The sequence below is a fragment of the Azolla caroliniana genome, unplaced genomic scaffold (genome assembly GCF_043228905.1).
Source record: "Azolla caroliniana isolate FFs.n. ecotype wild unplaced genomic scaffold, voAzoCaro1.0.p SCAF_2, whole genome shotgun sequence".
NCBI lineage: Eukaryota > Viridiplantae > Streptophyta > Polypodiopsida > Salviniales > Salviniaceae > Azolla > Azolla caroliniana.
In genome coordinates, this window is record NW_028230437.1 from 15,629,602 (window position 1) to 15,647,175 (window position 17,574).

The 17,574-nt window shown below is 42.7% G+C and overlaps 1 protein-coding gene across 1 annotated transcript; it reads left to right on the plus strand.

Moving 5' to 3' along the window:
- Window positions 1-350: 350 nt before the first annotated feature.
- On the plus strand, window positions 351-6,462 carry LOC147867417 (glucose-1-phosphate adenylyltransferase large subunit 3, chloroplastic/amyloplastic-like). The gene is made up of 15 exons (XM_087315197.1): window positions 351-652; window positions 1,521-1,637; window positions 2,326-2,499; window positions 2,883-2,975; window positions 3,135-3,218; window positions 3,305-3,360; window positions 3,523-3,616; window positions 3,943-4,055; window positions 4,146-4,218; window positions 4,593-4,673; window positions 4,778-4,864; window positions 4,944-5,048; window positions 5,145-5,251; window positions 5,817-5,877; window positions 5,984-6,462. Exons 1-15 carry the CDS (start codon window positions 389-391, stop codon window positions 6,083-6,085), a joined length of 1,611 nt encoding a protein of 536 aa, XP_087171323.1. The 5' UTR covers window positions 351-388; the 3' UTR covers window positions 6,086-6,462.
- The last annotated feature ends 11,112 nt before the right edge of the window (window positions 6,463-17,574 follow it).

Genomic DNA, 17,574 nt, shown 5'->3' on the forward strand with positions numbered 1-17,574 from the left:
CGTAAAAAAAAACCAAAATAAATGAGCAAAAAAATAAATATCGGGGGGACAGGAAGGAAAGGCCGTCCATCCGTCCGTCCGTCCGTCCGTCCGATTGGGGGCAGGCACACGAACGGACGGTTGAGATTGGGGGCTCAGATCAGAATCGCTGAGGTGACATCTATCTATCTATCTATCTCATGATCAGCTAAAGCTAAGCTCATTCATGAGATGACGAAGCAGAAGAAGCAATCAAGGAAGGAATGAAGAATTAGGGGTTTTGTCTGTCTGTCTGTCTGTTTGTCTGTGTCTTTCTTTCTTTCTCTGCCAAGTAGAAGAAGAAGAAAGAAGAAAGAAGAAAGAAAGAGAAGGAGGAGGTGGAAGAATTCGTTGCTGATTCTCTTCCGCTATGGCTGCTGCTGCTGCTCCTGCTGCTACTGATTCCATCCGTTTCCTCGTTTCTTCTCCTTTCTTCTCCAACTCTAATTCCCCTCCTCCATCATCGCCGTCTTCCTCTTTTCTTGGTACTTCTCTTTCTCCGCCTTCTCTCCATAGCTCGCCTACGAATACCTCTCGTTCAGGACTTCATCGTTGCCACAAACCTCATGCCTGCGTTGTAGTGTCTGCTTCTTCTGCTACCGTATTGCAGGACGCTGAGAAACAGATTTTACAGGTTTGAAAAAACCTTATTCTCATTCCTGTTCCCCCCCCCCCCCCAGTGTATTGTGTATGAAACGTTCTTTTAACCTTCCCGCTCGTTAATGCTTGGTTTTTAAAAAGCCTTGAGCGTAAGGTCTTACCTCGACCTCTGGGGTTTTTCATTGTGAAAATACCATACCATTTTGTTCTCACCATATTACACTAACAGTGACAGGCTTCTTATTGAAGCTGTAATGAATAAGAAATGTCTTAGCTCTTGAGACCTCCTTTATATATATATATATATATATATTGTCTATAATGCACTTTCTTCGCTGCGTGTGATTGGAATCATCAACTGATATATGTTCTTTACCTCTGCCAAATCTCATTATCCACCTCTCACTACATTCCGTTTCAGGCGCTCTTAGATATATCTAATGCCACGTGTTACATATCACTAAATACGCATTGTTAGTATGAGATAAGGATATAGGGAAAAGGGAAGATTTCTTCTCAAAAGGACTTGTTATCTGACAAATGTGCGTCAAAGCATATATAGTGATGTGCATAATGCATCATCAATATTAAGGATGATTTAAGTGAAATCATCTCGCGGTGATGTACAGCTCTAATTTTTGTGTTTTGCATAAGCATATATGCATTTCTAATAAGAAATGTTAGGACTGGAAAAGGATCTAGCGAATATCTCTTTTCAAAGGAACATGTTACTGGAGCTTATTTTGTGCATTCCATAATGAAAGCGGAAAATTTCAAAACACATTTCATCAGCATATGAATAGATATATTGTACATGTGGTTCTTTTTTTTAACACTAGCACGCAGCTTTATGCAAAGAAATCCCCTCCACATGTTAAAACCTTTGGCTTTTACTTTTTTAGACCTCAGCTGCTGTACAGAAAACTCCTGTTGATCCTCGCTCTGTTCTGTCAATCATTCTTGGAGGAGGAGCTGGAACTCGCTTATTCCCTCTTACAAAACAACGTGCAAAGCCAGCAGTAAGTTTAATACTCGTGTTTTACGATTCTGTTTGATTATTGCGCTAAATATTCTTTTCCTATTAGTGCATGATGATCTTCTTATCTGTGACATGTTTCTTGAACTCTAGGTGGTTAATGTTCAGATTCTGGGGTTAAGTTTCGATGGTTGACTTTCTGTTGGTGTATTACATTCTTTCTTCTTTGAAATAGCACTAGAATATTTGAAGATTAATGTTCGGATTCTGCTGGTTTGATGTTTGAATTCTGTAACTTCCTGTTTGTGCATTGTGATATTTCAAAATGTCTAGATGGATCTTAGTGGTCAGATTCTAACGTATTAGTTTTTGAAAGTTGTTTTCCAATTGGTGCATTGTGGTCTTTCCATCATGTGCTATGTTTCTTGACCTTTTGGGAGTTTAATGTGTGGATTCTGTTGGTTAAAGGATGCTGAACTTTATCGTTTTTGTTAATTATGATGATATCTCATCTTTGACACGTTCCTTGGAACTTCAGAAGCTTGGTGTTGGGACTCGTTTATATTAATGTTATAACGCTGTTTCGATTAATACATTATGATCTGATCTTTGATATATTTTGTTTAACTTTGTGGGACTTAATGTTTGGATTCTGTTGGATTAACATTATAAGGTTGTTTTTTATTTCTACATTTTGATCTGATCTTTGACATTTTTCTCAAAACTTTTAGGTGCCTATTGGTGGTGCCTATCGACTGATCGATGTGCCCATGAGCAACTGTATTAACAGTGGCATCAGCAAAGTATTTATCCTCACGCAATTCAACTCAGCATCTCTGAATCGGCACCTCGCCAGGACTTACAATTTTGGGAATGGTGTAAACTTTGGTGATGGCTTTGTGGAGGTAGTTTGCGTTTTGATTAAACTCCAAACTGCTATTATGTTACTCTATATCTACTGGAGTGTCTAAGGTTTAACCAGTATTAGAAACTCTGGATAATGACAAATTGTGTACCACAGACTGGCATTTTGGTAAGTTTTTGGAAACTTCGGTGTATTCTGGTAAAAATATACAGTAACTGAGGGGTAGTTTGGTGTTTTCCCCTTAGCTTTTCCAAGCTCTTAAAGTTAACATGCACATTTATAAGCCTTTTATAGTTGGAACTAGTATCAGATGATGATTGTCTTATATGTAAAAGCATAAGCATATAACTTTGTGATATAGAGAATAGTTGTAAGAAGAATGAACATGTGTTTCAACAGCTAAATAACAATACAAATTTCCAGGTTCTGGCAGCAACACAAAGACCTGGTGAGACAGGGATGAACTGGTTCCAAGGTACAGCTGATGCTGTGAGGCAGTTTACATGGCTTTTGGAGGTTTGTATTATAGATTTTCAGTGAAATTTTAAACATATTAAATTTGATATTCAACTACATTTGTTTGTAAATGTAGTTGTTTTCTGTAACTCTAATCAATATTAATTCTGATTTATACACCTATTAATTCACATGTAAATCTCACCTGGCATACCACAGGATCCAAAGAATACAGACCTTGAACATGTTGTTATCCTTTCGGGTGATCATTTGTATCGTATGGATTACATGGACTTCGTGCAGGTTATAATCATGCTTGTTGCACATTAAGAATGCTTTTTTGTTTTCCTTCCAAAATGAACGTAGGTGTTTTTGTATACTTATTGCAGAAGCACAAGGACAGTGCTGCAGATATTACAATATCTTGTGTGCCCATTGACGATAGGTAAGGCACTCACCCACGCCATCTTTTTTAAATTGATACCTCTATACAAATTATTTTTCTGTGTATCATATGCATTTTCACCATGTATATTATTAGATATTTAAGTGTCTCAAATATGTGATTTGTTGCCCATCTTAGTGATTACGTCTTTTATTCCTGCAGTCGAGCATCGGACTATGGCTTAATGAAAATTGATAGCAATGGCCGAGTTCTGAACTTTGCAGAGAAACCAAAAGGAGATGAGCTGAAAGCCATGGTGAATTTTCATCCAGCATTCATTAAGTACATATGTTTTACTTGATAGGGAAAATCCCAAAATAACCTGAGTTTTTCGTTATTTTTCAAATACCACAGAGGTTCCCATAGTTTCACAAATGCCCTTAAACAATCCTCAAAAGAGCAATGATATGTACTGTTTGAGCTATTAAGAGTTGACTAAGGGTGTGTGGGAAATAACAAAAATGCAGGGGATTTGGGGAAATAAAGAAAACATCAAGGGACACATTAGATTTTTTTTGTTTACTTTACATAATAGAAATATAAGCTTTACCATTGGTATGAATGTGAAATACCTTATCCCAGCAAGTGGACACAACTGTTCTGGGTCTTGATCCAGAGGCAGCAAAGGAATCTCCTTATATTGCTTCAATGGGTGTTTATGTCTTCAAAAAGGATATCCTCCTAAAGCTCCTCAGGTAGCATTTTGTCGTATCTAATGTTGAATGAGAAATTATTAGCTTATCTCACATTCATAAGATTTTCAACCTGATGATTTTCTCCTGTAGATGGCGATATCCCACAGCAAATGACTTTGGCTCAGAAATTATTCCAGCATCTGCAAAAGAATACAATGTAAAAGTAAGTATCGAGTTGCTATTGAACAGGGAACTTCTCGTCATCACATACTAAACAATTATCTGCTTGTGGGCTTAAACTTGTAACTGTAGGCTCTAAATCTCTATCACTTATGAACCATAGATTGAACTCATTATTAATCATGTAATAACATCTCCTAATAGAGCATATTTGGGTTTCACATGTCAATGAGTTAGTGGTGGATCCAGGTGATAATTTCCTTCTTTGACGAGAATACCTACTCTCGACATAAACCCTTTGTTGGCAAACGTAGATTGGAAAATTAAGCACTCTTTTCATGCAATTAACTATCATTTTAACACAATCGACATGTTATGGGCCAGACTTCACTTAAAAACAAATGAAAAAATGCACAGGCATACTTGTTCAAAGGCTATTGGGAGGACATAGGAACCATTAGATCTTTCTATGAAGCCAATCTTGCTCTCACTGCTCAGGTATCTATTTAAATAAAATTTTAAAGTTTAAGATACTAAACCCTTCATATTGTCAAGGACCGTTTGTTAGTTTTGCTATCTGAGTTTATACTTCTCTTGTAAAGCCACCAAAATTCAGTTTCTATGATGCTGCCAAACCCATATACACATCTGCAAGATATTTGCCACCAACTAAAGTGGATAGCTGTAGAGTAAGTCTTTTCTATGTTTTCATTGATCAGAGAACATTCATTACCTCTGTATACATATTTATTCTTTTTCTATCTATAGATTCTTGGCTCTATACTTTCACACGGTTGCTTCTTGCAAAGCTGCTCAGTAGAACACTCAATTGTGGGGATCAGATCGCGCATCGAAAATGGTGTGGAATTAAAGGTTTGTGTATGCATTAAAAAGTTCAGATACCTGGATCCTCTATTTAAAAGTGAGCTGATTATTGTGTGTTTCTTATTGATGTTACTATTATTTCAGGATACTGTCATGCTTGGTGCGGATTTCTATGAAACTGATGCTGAACGTGCATCTCTTTTGGCACAAGGGAAAGTGCCAGTAGGAGTAGGAGAAAATTCCAAAATAAGGTACAAAATGAGAAATTGATTGCTCTATGTGATTTTGGTTCTTTCCATGGTCTTAGATAATTTAGAGAAAAACTAGTTCAGCTACAACCCTAAGATTTTTTATCACTTTTCTGTTTTCTGTGGTTTTAAAGTTCTAGAAAGTCAGGAAGAACGCCTAAACACGTAGAGTTTTTAATATTTGCTCAAATAGACCTGAGTTTTACTATATCCCAGAACGGCCTTGGTCAACCCATGAAAAAGAGAAAAATGGCGATGATTTGACAGGTGGTTGCGCAAATGGTATATTAATTTGGTAAAAGATTGATGAATTGACGAACTAGATAGTTTTGCTTAAATAGCACACATATTGTTGCTCTTTTGAGGATTGAGCTAAGGCATTTGTAGAAATAATAAAAATGAAGGGCCATTTGGGGAATAAAGAACTCAGGAGGTATTTCAGATTTTTGTTTCTAGGAAACAATTTCAGAGAAGATAAGTCCAGTTACAAGCAAAGATTTTTTTGACATTCCTTTTCTATTTTGGGTATAGTTTCTAACCCATAGTGAAACTATTTCTGGCATTGCAGAAATTGTATAATCGACAAAAATGCAAGAATTGGGAAGAATGTTACATTAACAAACTCCGAGGTATTTACCTATGATAGTTTTTCATCTAAACATTATACAAACTTTCAGAAGTCTTTAGACATCAAATCTAATCAATGACACTTTGTTAAATGTTGTGTTCTTTCAGAATGTTGAAGATAGTGACAGAACTGATGAGGGATTCTACATTCGTTCTGGGATAACTGTGATACCAAAGAACTCAACAATTAAGGATGGGACAGTAATATGACATGACAGAAGTACTTCAAAATGATGCTAATGGTATATGATAAGCATACTGTGCTTTTTCCCCTTGCGATCCCAACACTCCTCTATCATACAAGGGCAAATATACTTAACCTCTTTGCTGTGGCTCAACTGATACAAGCTCTCTAATTAGGAATACAAATGTCAGTTTTGAGTATATCCATGCTAGTGAGCGCTCCTCATGTTGACCTAAAAAACTAATCCTAGCCACCTTTTGTTCAAATATGCAATTATTTTATTTTTTTGTCCAATAATCATAAAGCAAGGCATATTTGGATATAGACCTAATTGCAAAACCTTTGCACATGATTTTGGTGTATCATTTCGTTTATGCAAATGGCCAAATATATTCGTGAATAATTGGGTTGGAATGCTCTGACAACGTTGTGGGAAGGTATTGAGGAGCTATATAAACCAAGCTTTGTTCTTGTGTATGTTGATTGAATATTGATTTACAAATTGATCAGGATAGCATCCTTGTAACTGTCCTACATCTTGGTTGCAATAATTTATGCTCTTTCATAGATAATTCGCTTTGCCAATCCTTGGCTCGAATTTCTCACAACCAATGTGCACTTTTGATTGCGACATTCATTAATAAAGTTCTTGAACATCGAGAGTTGCTACTTGTTTTGACACGTATTATATGAAAATTTTATACTTTTGGTCTTGTGTCATATTTGAGCTCTGAAGATAGATAATAAAATATAATAAAATCCCTCTTTTGTTTGGTGAAAACACACAATTGTATTAATAAATGTGTGAAAAACACTACTTACAATGGGTGTCACAATGGAGTATGGACACCCACTAACTACAGTACATGGGTAGCGGAACATGTTGAGTTGCCAATAGGCAAGACAAACATTCCACTAAGGAAATAATTTCCACTTGCTCCAATAAGGAAATTGTCACATTAGTATTGTTAACATTTTGCCCCTCCTAATGGGAGAAGTTGGCAACCAAACTCTAGTCGGTCGGTCAGATCGATTAGTGAGTCGACTTGGGGGACTATTGAATTGAGGGTCAGTTGAAGTAAAGATATTTGGGATCAAAGAGTTGGATCGACCAGTCAGTCGACTTGAGAAGAGGTCGAAGATAGGGTCAACTAGTCGGACCCACGGGGTGGTCGAAGACAAGATTGATTAGTCGGATCGATCGAATAGTTCAGAATAGGAGTCAACTAGTTGGATTGACTAAATTGTCAACTTGTGGGTCGGACAGTTGAGTCGATTAATTATTATTATATTATAATAATATCTTATTCATATATATATATATATATATATGGAGCTAGGGCAAGATTATGGTAGTAGAGATTATTATTGTGTGATTCAAGGGATATAGAAGAAGAGAAAGAGAGTGAGTGAGTGAGTGACGACATAGTTTTGTGGAACTTGCCAAAACCCTAAAAAGGGATTTTTTGTAATCCGAACCTCTCTCCTTCAAAGCTTGAAAGGTTTGGAATATATCTCTATAATCTTGTCCCATAGTGAAACCTGTTACCCCGTGGTTTTCCCCGTTTTAGGGACTCCACGTAAATCTTGTGTACTGTGTACTTTAAGTTTCTGTTTTCTATTTTTCAGCCTATCTTTCTTGTTCATCTTTGGTCTTAAAACTAACAAGTACTCCCTTTAACTTTTGCAGATATGCTCACTCCATGCTTACCATCTCCATCTTTGACCCATCTTTGATTTTGGGTCAACCTATGTAAATTGTGCAAACACCCATTGTCTAGGCATAAAATAATACCATGTTAAAACTTGCGAAATTTGAGAAATGTAACTCCAAATCTGACAAGCAATTGAACATTGTATAAAAGGATCGAGTATTATCTTACATTGAACAATGCAAAAGAAGCAATTACTCGTTGCTTGTTACCATACGAGATGTACGGAGAGTTGAGTGTGATGAGTGAGGGTGAAAGATTATAGGGTTGTGTCAATGTGTAATGTATACGATTACAAGTGTGAGTATATGTGTGATTGTGGACAAATAGGAAAGGGTGTGAGTGAGTCATAGGTGTGGATGGCTAAAGGGGCGTGTAACCCTATGTATCTAATTTCATTGTAACTATTTAACCCCCTTATGGTGAATGAATGAAGAATGCAGTATTTTCCCTCCCTAATCTCTCTCTCTCTCTCTCTCTCTCTAGAATTGCATGGGAAGCAAGCAAAAAGATCCAAAAGATGCATAAAAGCAAAATTTTGTGTTCCGGTTGGATGCAAGATATGGAAAAATGGTTTGGTAGATGGGATGCAAGACACTTGCTTCATGATGCATCACTAGATTTCTCTGTAAATGAGGCCTTTTTGCAACGCCAATGTATCATGACATGGGACAAATGTGGAGGCTCATGCTTCACACATTATACTACACATGTTGCACCTAACTACAAAACCATATTCACGGCGGAACGGGGAAATCACACACATCAATAGATGTCAGAGCCCATCTTGTTACTTGCCATTCGAACCATTGCGATCATGGGACTTAGCTCACATGCATTGCAATGTGAGATGGGGCACATGTGATGAGAGTGGCCGGCTATGCACACTTTGATACAATGCTCTGCCTTTGATCATATTCGACCATGCTTGCCACATATCTTTGACGAAGCCCAATCCTTGCACGAATTTCTCTCCCAAACACAATGTGCACTCTCGATTGCAACATTCATTGGTAAAGTTCTTGCACATCGAGAGTCGCTACTCACGTTCACACGTATCACATGAAATGTAATATTTTTGGTCTCATAGGTCATATTTGACCTTTGAAGACGATAATAGAATCTATCTATCTATTTATCTATCTATCTATCTATCTCCCTCACGTTGAAGCCCCCCCTTGGGAGGGGGGTGGCCCCATTCTAGGCCCCATCCCCCACCCTAGAATGCTTAACAATATCTCCGCCATCACAACGTTCATCATCAATCCATCATCATCGCTAACCCTATTTCTATCTTCATTATCATCATTATCATAATTATTAACCCTAACCCTAAACCTATAACATTGCTAGTACACGATGCTTTAGAGCTAGTAATCCCAAATGCAATCCTCCAATCAAAACTCTCCAAATGAAGAACTTTGCTACTGTAAAGAATCAAGAGATGGATTCTTGTGAAGCGGAAGAGATATGAGTTATGTGTGTGTATGAGAGAGAGAGAGAGAGAGTGAGAGAGAGACAAGGAATACGCAATGTAAAAGTATATTGACAAAGGAGAAAGACACAACATGTTACAAGGTGGGAGGAGGGTGCTTTATGTAGTCACCCTCTCTCTTCATTAACTACAAGCCTCATGGAGCATGGGGAATGTGAAAGCTCATAAGTTATGTGTCATAGAATATGATTCTATGACTCATACTAAATGCTAGAATACAAAGTGGTGACATAATGGTGACTCTTGACCGTTGGAGTGTCTCTTCACTCTCAAGGCGAGTTCACACACTAGACCAAGTTGAGCTTGATTCTCAACACGCCCCCTCAAGCTCAAGTCGGGTCGGTTTCAGACGGTATCCGAAATCCGCTTCAACTCGCGTTCTGGAGTCCGCGTTGACTCGTGTCGACTCACATGTATGCGGAGTTGCAGAATCCGTGCTCCAGCTTGCGTTGTGCATAGTTACGAAGTCTATGCTTCCGCTTGCGTGCGTAGTAACTGTTGCGAAGTCTGTGCTTTGGCTTGCGTCTTTCTTCGCGGCTTTGTTGCGTGGTTGCGGAATCCACGCGTTATTGCGTAGTGTCTTCAGTACTCCCCCTCAAGCTTGGCAGGTCAGGGATCGTCAATCCGAGATCGGTCATGAATCGCCATAACTTGTCGGCTCCTAAGGCTTTAGTGAAGATGTCAGTCGTTTGAAGATTGGTGCTAATGTGCTGTAGGTCGACATCGCCAGCTAGAACGCGCTCTCGGATGAAGTGATAATGCACTTCGATGTGCTTTGTACGCACGTGGAACACCGGGTTCCGAGCCAGATAAATACTGCTTATGTTGTTGCATTAAAGGGGAGTTGGATCCTTGATGGGAACGCCCAAATCCTTCAAAATCCTCTTAAGCCATATGGCTTCACATGCAGCTACGGTTGCGCCCCTATATTCCGCCTCCGTACTCGAAAGAGCGACGGTAGGCTGCTTCTTGCTACTCCAGGATATTGCTCCGCTGCCGAGGGAGAAAACAAATCCGGAGGTTGATCTTCTATCGGCTTTGTAGCCGGCCCAATCGGCGTCTATGTACCCCTCAAGTCGTATTGGCATCGCGGTCTTGTAGAGGATGCCACAATCCATTGTGCCGCTCACGTAGCGTAGAACTCGCTTAGCGCAATCCAAGTGAGTATCACGCGGTGTTTGCATGAATTGGCTAAGGAGACCGACCGGATAACTCAGATCGGGTCGTGTGATCGTGAGGTAGATGAGACTCCCGATGAGTTGTCGATATTGAGTCGGCTCACACGCTTTGGTGCCGGAGTTCGCATCTAGTTTGAGATTACGATCGAGTGGGGTTGCCACGGATTTGCACTCAGTCATCCCGAACTTGTATAACAAGTTGAGGATGTAGTGCCGTTGAGAGATTATGATTCTGGCCGGAGTCTGAATGACCTCGATGCCGAGGAAGTAGTGGAGCTCCTTCATGTCCGTCATCTCGAACTTGTCAGAAAGGAGGGATTTGACTTTATTGATTTCGACGAGATGCTCACCTCCAATGACTAGGTCATCCACATATAAAATGATGTCGATCGGATTTGCGGAATCGCTTCGTATGTAGAGTGAGTTGTTTGATTTTGACATACGGAAGCCGATTTGATGAAGATATTGCGTTATCTTTGAATGCCAAGCACGCGGTGCTTGCTTGAGGCCGTAGAGAGGCTTCTTGAGTCGGCAAACAACTTTCGGATGGGTGCTCGAGTTGAAGCCGGGTGGTTGTATCATGTACACCTCCTCTTCTAATTCGCCTTGTAGAAAGGCGTTCTTGACGTCCATTTGATGGAGGTGCCACCCTTTTGCCGCGGCAAGCGCAATTACGGTCCGCACCGTTGTCATCTTTGCCACTGGGGCAAAGGTCTCTTCGTAGTCGACGCCATGCGTCTGAGCGTATCCTTTCGCTATGAGTCGAGCTTTGTAGCGGTTTACGGAACCATCAGCATTATACTTCACCTTGTAGATCCATCTGCATCTGATCACCTTTTTGTGTGGTGAGGTGGGAACGAGATCCCACGTCTCGTTCTTCCGTAGTGCCTGCACCTCTTTGTTCATTGCTTCGATCCATCGCGGGTCCTTTGCGGCTTCCGAAAAGGTTTCCGGCTCCCGTACTGTCGCTACCTTCATCATAAAGGCGTAATGGTACGCCATATAATCGTTGTAGCCGAATCGGCTTACGGGGTTCTTTTCACGGGTGGATCGACGGAGTTTTTCATTTGCAGAGATGAGGGCTTTCTTAGCTCCGATTGGTACCTCGAAACCGCCGAACTCATTATCGAGTGAGTGAGTCGATTCATTGTCGTCGAAGCGATCGTCTTCATATTCCGCCATTTTCGCCTTGCCTTTGTCCATCTTCGGGCTAGGCCGTGATGTGCTTTGATCGCTCAAAGGCTCTTGTGGTCCGCTCAGTCGGGTTGTGATCGGACTTTCTTTGAACATGCGCGTAAGGTGATCTTCATCCTCTATCTCTTGTTCGGTGGATTCCGGGTCGAGCGGGGTCGGAGTCGAAGTTGTCTCTGGTGCGTACCAGGATGCGGACTCGTCAAAGACGACGTCTCGACTTACCCGAGATTTTCGAGTTGAGGGGTTGTAGCACTTGTACCCCTTTTGCTCCAGTGAGTATCCTACGAGGATACATTTCTCTGACTTCGGGTCGAGCTTTTGACGCTTCTCTTCGGGGATGTGCACGTACGCAATAGAGCCGAATATCCGAACATGTGATAGGTTCGGCTTCTTTCCGAAGAATCTTTCGTGCGGAGTGACCTCGTGCACGCCGGATGTTGTGCACCGGTTTATTAGGTAGACGGCTGTATTTGCCGCTTCGGCCCAATATGACTTGGGCATATGCTTCTCGTTCATCATGGCCCGCACTACTTCAAGGATGTGCCGATTTTTGCGCTCGGCTACTCCGTTTTGTTGCGGAGTGTGTCGGCAAGTGAATTCTCGCCGAATTCCTTCCTTTCGGAGATACGTCGTGAAATTGTCCGAGAAGTACTCCTTGCCGCCATCCGATCGAAGGCATCGTACATGTCGGCCCGTGGCTTTCTCGACTTCATTCTTGAACTTTTGGAAGTGTCCGAACACTTCGCTCTTTTGCCGCATCGGATAGATCCAAGTGTACCTAGAAAAGTCGTCGATGAAGAGCACATAATATCGGCATTTGCCGAATGTTGCCGTTTGGGCTGGACCCCATACATCAGAATGAATTACGTCGAGAGTTCGATAACGACTCCTTCAATCTCCTTCTCTTTGAATGTCGGGAGTTCGATAACGACTCCTTTCGATCTCATTGCTTTGAGTTTGTTGAGATTGATGTTGCCGATTCGTTTATGCCATAGCTCTATGTCGGAGTCAGCTTTCGTGCTTTTCGCGAACATGGCGGATTTCATCTCGTGCGAATCGAGAATGAACATCCGGCCCTCTCTTCTTCCGCGTGCAATGATTCGGCCTTCTTTTTCGATGAAGCACCCTTATTGGTCGAATCGTACTTGCATCCCTTGCTCAACCATTTGGCCGACCGAGACCAAATTCTTTGTGATGGTGGGTACATGCAAGACATTTTTAATGTATGTTTGCTTACCTCTTTCGCCGAATGGAACATTGCCGATGTGCCGAATCGGGTGCGTAGTGTCATCTCCGGTTTCGACATAACCGGGTTGCTCCGGCTCTCGAAGTTCGAGAAACCATTCTTTGTGGGATGTCATATGGTTTGGGGCTCCGGAGTCAACAAACCATACGTCCTCCGGATTGAGGGCACTAGTTGAGGTAGAGGCCGACATAGAGTTTGCTCTATGTTTCATCATGAACATTCCGCCACGGTTGGAGTTCCATGCATACATTCCGCCACGATCTTCGTAGTTGGAGTTGTTCCCGTACATTCCGCTATACTCTTCATAGTCGAAATTGTGTGCGTAATTCGTGAGTTGTCGGCTTGTGGAAGCCGATTCACGCATCTTCTTTCGGCACTCTTCTTCGTGGTGGCCTAGCTTTCAGCAATATCCGCATTCGGTTGCGTTTTCACGGCTAGGGCCGGATTGGAAGCTCCCCCTTCTTGTGAAGGTTCCTCGTTGGTCTCCGTTTTGCGGCCAAAATTGGGAGTTGTTGTCGTAGGTCGGACCTTGTCCGCCTTGTCCTTGGCCGAATCGGCCTCTCGCTCGTCCGCGTCCTCTTCCTCCATTAGAGTGCGTGTAGAGCATGTGGCCTTCTGACTCATTGCTCCTTGTACGCACGTGGTTTTCTTAGACCAATAGCATTGATTAGAGCTCGAAGAAGGAGGGAGATTTCTCCCGTGCTAGAACGGCGGTTCGCATAGCGCCGAACCATGGTGCGAGGCCGCCGAGGCATATTTGCACCATCTCATCATCATCTATACTTATGCTTATTGAGCCGAGCGAGTCGCAAAGCTCCTTGATCTTCAAGGTGTATGTCGTGATGGACATGTCCCTTTGTTGAATGTTGTTCAACTCTTGGCGGAGTTGAAGCTTCCTCGCGGTCGTGTTGGCGGCGAAAATCTTTCATAGATTTTCCCACGCTTCCTTCGGCGTCTTGGCTTCTCGAATGTAACCGAGCATGTGGTTGTGAACACATGTCTCCAAACAATACATCACGCGGCTTGCGGCTTGCGGCTTGCTCCCATGTCGCGTATCCGGGAGCCGCTTCGGCGGGTCGGTCTTCATGCGCTCCTTTGATGTAGCTCCAATAGACTTGTCCGACAAGGTATTGGTGCATCTTGTACTCCCAAGATGTGAAGTTGTTTCGATCCAACTTCTCGGTAGGGAGAGTGCTCCCCATTTGAGTATTCATTATATCGATTCTTCTTCTTCTTCTTCTCCCTTTGAATGCGAGCTATGTAGCGAAGCTACGATAGCTATGAGCCGGTTCTTGGTCGTCGGTGTAGAGCACAACACACGATCACGATGAGGCGAATGGGCTAGATCGAGCTACCAAATCGCTCTTATACCATGTAAAGAATCAAGAGATGGATTCTTGTGAAGCGGAAGAGATATGAGTTATGTGTGTGTATGAGAGAGAGCGAGAGAGTGAGAGAGAGACAAGGAATACGCAATGTAAAAGTATATTGACAAAGGAGAAAGACACAACATGTTACAAGGTGGGAGGAGGGTGCTTTATGTAGTCACCCTCTCTCTTCATTAACTACAAGCCTCATGGAGCATGGGGAATGTGAAAGCTCATAAGTTATGTGTCATAGAATATGATTCTATGACTCATACTAAATGCTAGAATACAAAGTGGTGACATAATGGTGACTCTTGACCGTTGGAGTGTCTCTTCACTCTCAAGGTGAGTTCACACACTAGACCAAGTTGAGCTTGATTCTCAACAGCTACAAGTGACAATTTAGAATGCCAACTACATTTTAAGATCTACCACCACCCATGATCAGATTTGTGTATTTTCGATTTTTCTTCAGCCTTCGAGGATATCCATCCAAGGGACTCAACGGATCAATGATACAAAAGATTAATAGTAACGTGTAATAGCAATGCCTGACCCCATAAAGACCAATCAATCCATGATTGTTCTCCTGTTTGTAGAGGTAAAGGACCTTGCATCAATGCAATATTTTGTAGTTGTTGTAAGATAAACACATAATTAGGTGGGATGTGTAATAATTGTTGTGCTTCAACAAACTCCAAAATTCTTTGAGATGGAGCTTCAACTATATCTCCCACCTCTTTGATCCCCAAATGAATAAATTGAGATCGCAATCTATCCTTTTCGGCCAACATAATAACCGAGAAGACATGTAAGTAACTCTTTTTGCAAAGAATTACAATGCTCTCTACTCGATGATGGTTTCCATACACATAACAAGAGTGCTTCTTGCGATGAGTAAACCATAGGTTGAACACATGAAGACCCTAAACTCTTACGTGAAATACATCCATTCAATAATTGCTAGCATGAAGCATTAATTGTTGTCTTTCCATGTGTTAAACCCTTGTTCTCAAGGAAATATTGAACAATAGATATCCATGGTTGTGACTCTGAACACATGTCTTGTAATAATGAAAATTTACGAGCCATCATATGCATAGATAAAATATTTCTCTCTTTGAGATGGTGTTTTATGTTTGTCTAATGTCCTTTTTTTGGGGGGTGCTGGGTGTGGTTAATGAAAAGAATTGCGTGCGGAAGCAATATAGAAAACTGAACAATAGAAAACGCAGGTTTAATGGAAAGCTTAGGTTTGTAGAGTACGCACGGGAGAGACAGAGAGATAGAGTAAACACAGAACTTAATTCAAAAAATAATACTCAATCTGTACATAGGATGTGCTCAGTGAGCACTTTTATACAAGCCTTGACAATCGGGCTGACACAAGTACTGACAGTACTTGACTGCTCATAAATGAGCCTCGACTCTTACTCCCAAAACTATTCCTTACGAGGAATATCTTTCTAACGGCCTTTCAGTTTACGCACCGATACGGCCTTCCTACGCACCGGTTTGCGTACCGGTTTATGCATCCGTTTTACGCACCGGTCCGGCCTAACCGATCGGTCCCAACCGATCCGGTCCTTGGCTTGCTCAGCCGATCCGGCCGATGTTGAGCTTGTCTCTCAACACTCCCCCTCAAGCTCAACTTGAGGCTCTTCGAGATCTTCCGGATCACCGCTCCGATTCCTCCTGGCTCCACGCCTCATTCACGCTCCTCGGCCTGTTTGACTCCGTGCTCTTCGACCCTTCCGGTTGGTATGGCCCTTCACAGCTCCCTTGCTGTGGTGGTGTTGGCGCTTCTCTTGCTGCCTTCTTTTCTGCTTGGCCCTCGGTTGATTCAGCGTATCTGAATCAAACACTCGAACCGACTCGGCTACCTCCGATCGGTTTTCGCTCTCGTTCGAGTTGGCTGTCTCCAACTCGTTTTCGGTCTTCTCGCCCTTGACGGCATCATCTCCCCCATGCTTGGTTGGCGTTGGCTCTTTCTTCCGGCTACTCCCCTTATGGCCACTTTCGGACTCTTCCGCGGATCCGCCCTCGGCTTCTTCAGCCGATTTGAAATCTAATTCCGACTCGGTGTCGCGGTCTTCTCCGCTCCTTTCTTGCTTCCTTCCATGGTCATTCGGGAAGTCTCTCCCCCTCAAGTTTGGCACGTTGAGGTGACGCAATCCAAGCACACCTGAGAATTGCCGCAACTTGTCCAGACCAAGGGGCTTGGTGAAGATGTCGGCAGTTTGCCGATCCGTCGGAACATACTGAAGTTGGACTTCACTAAAAAGGACACACTCACGGACAAAATGGTAGTGCACCTCAATGTGTTTGGTCCGTGTGTGGAAAACGGGGTTCTTTGCGAGCTGGATGTTGCTAAGGTTGTCGCAGTAGATCATCGTCGGATCGGACACCTCCTCTTGCAGGTCCTGAAGTAGCCGCTACAACCATATGGCTTCGCATGTTGCAACAACCGCTCCTCTATACTCAACTTCGATGCTCGACAGTGCAACTGTCGGCTGCTTCTTAGTGCTCCACGCTATTGCGGCACTCCCAAGAGAGAACGCGTATCCGGACGTGGATTGGCGATCGGCGGCGTTGCTAGCCCAATCAGCGTCGGTGTAGCCGACCAACTGCGAAGCTGTACCGGTCCGATATAGCAGTCCCCGGTCCGTAGTGCCACTTACGTACCGCAGTACGCGTTGCGCACACTGAAGGTGCTCCTCGGTAGGTCGCGCCATAAACTGATTGATCACCCCGACCGGATAACTGAGATCGGGTCGAGTGATTGTCAAGTAAATAAGGCTTCCGACAATTTGTCGGAACCTCATCAGGTCGCACACCTTTCTGGATTTGGGGCGACGCTTGGCGGTTCTATCAAGAGGAGTCGAGACGGACTTACAGTCTGCCATCTCGAATTTGAAGAGCATATACAACGCGTAATGGCGTTGGCTGATCAATATGCCTTCGGGGGTATGGATCACTTCGATCCCGAGGAAGTAATGAAGATCCCCCAGATCCTTCATGTCGAACGATGCCGCAAGCAGGAGCTTCACGTGGTTGATTTCACCTAGGTCGGCGCCGGTGATGACCAAGTCATCAACATAGAGTAAAATACTGACCGACCCGAGTCGACCTTTCCGAATGAACAGTGAGGAATCCGATTTTGAAGTCGTAAAGCCCATCCGACGCAGTCGATGTGTGAACTTCGCATTCCAGGCACACGGGGCTTGCTTCAGTCCGTAAAGGGACTTCTTCAGTCAGCACATTGCCGACGTGTTCGTTCCGGAGTGAAATCCGGGGGGTTGTACCATGTACACTTGTTCCTC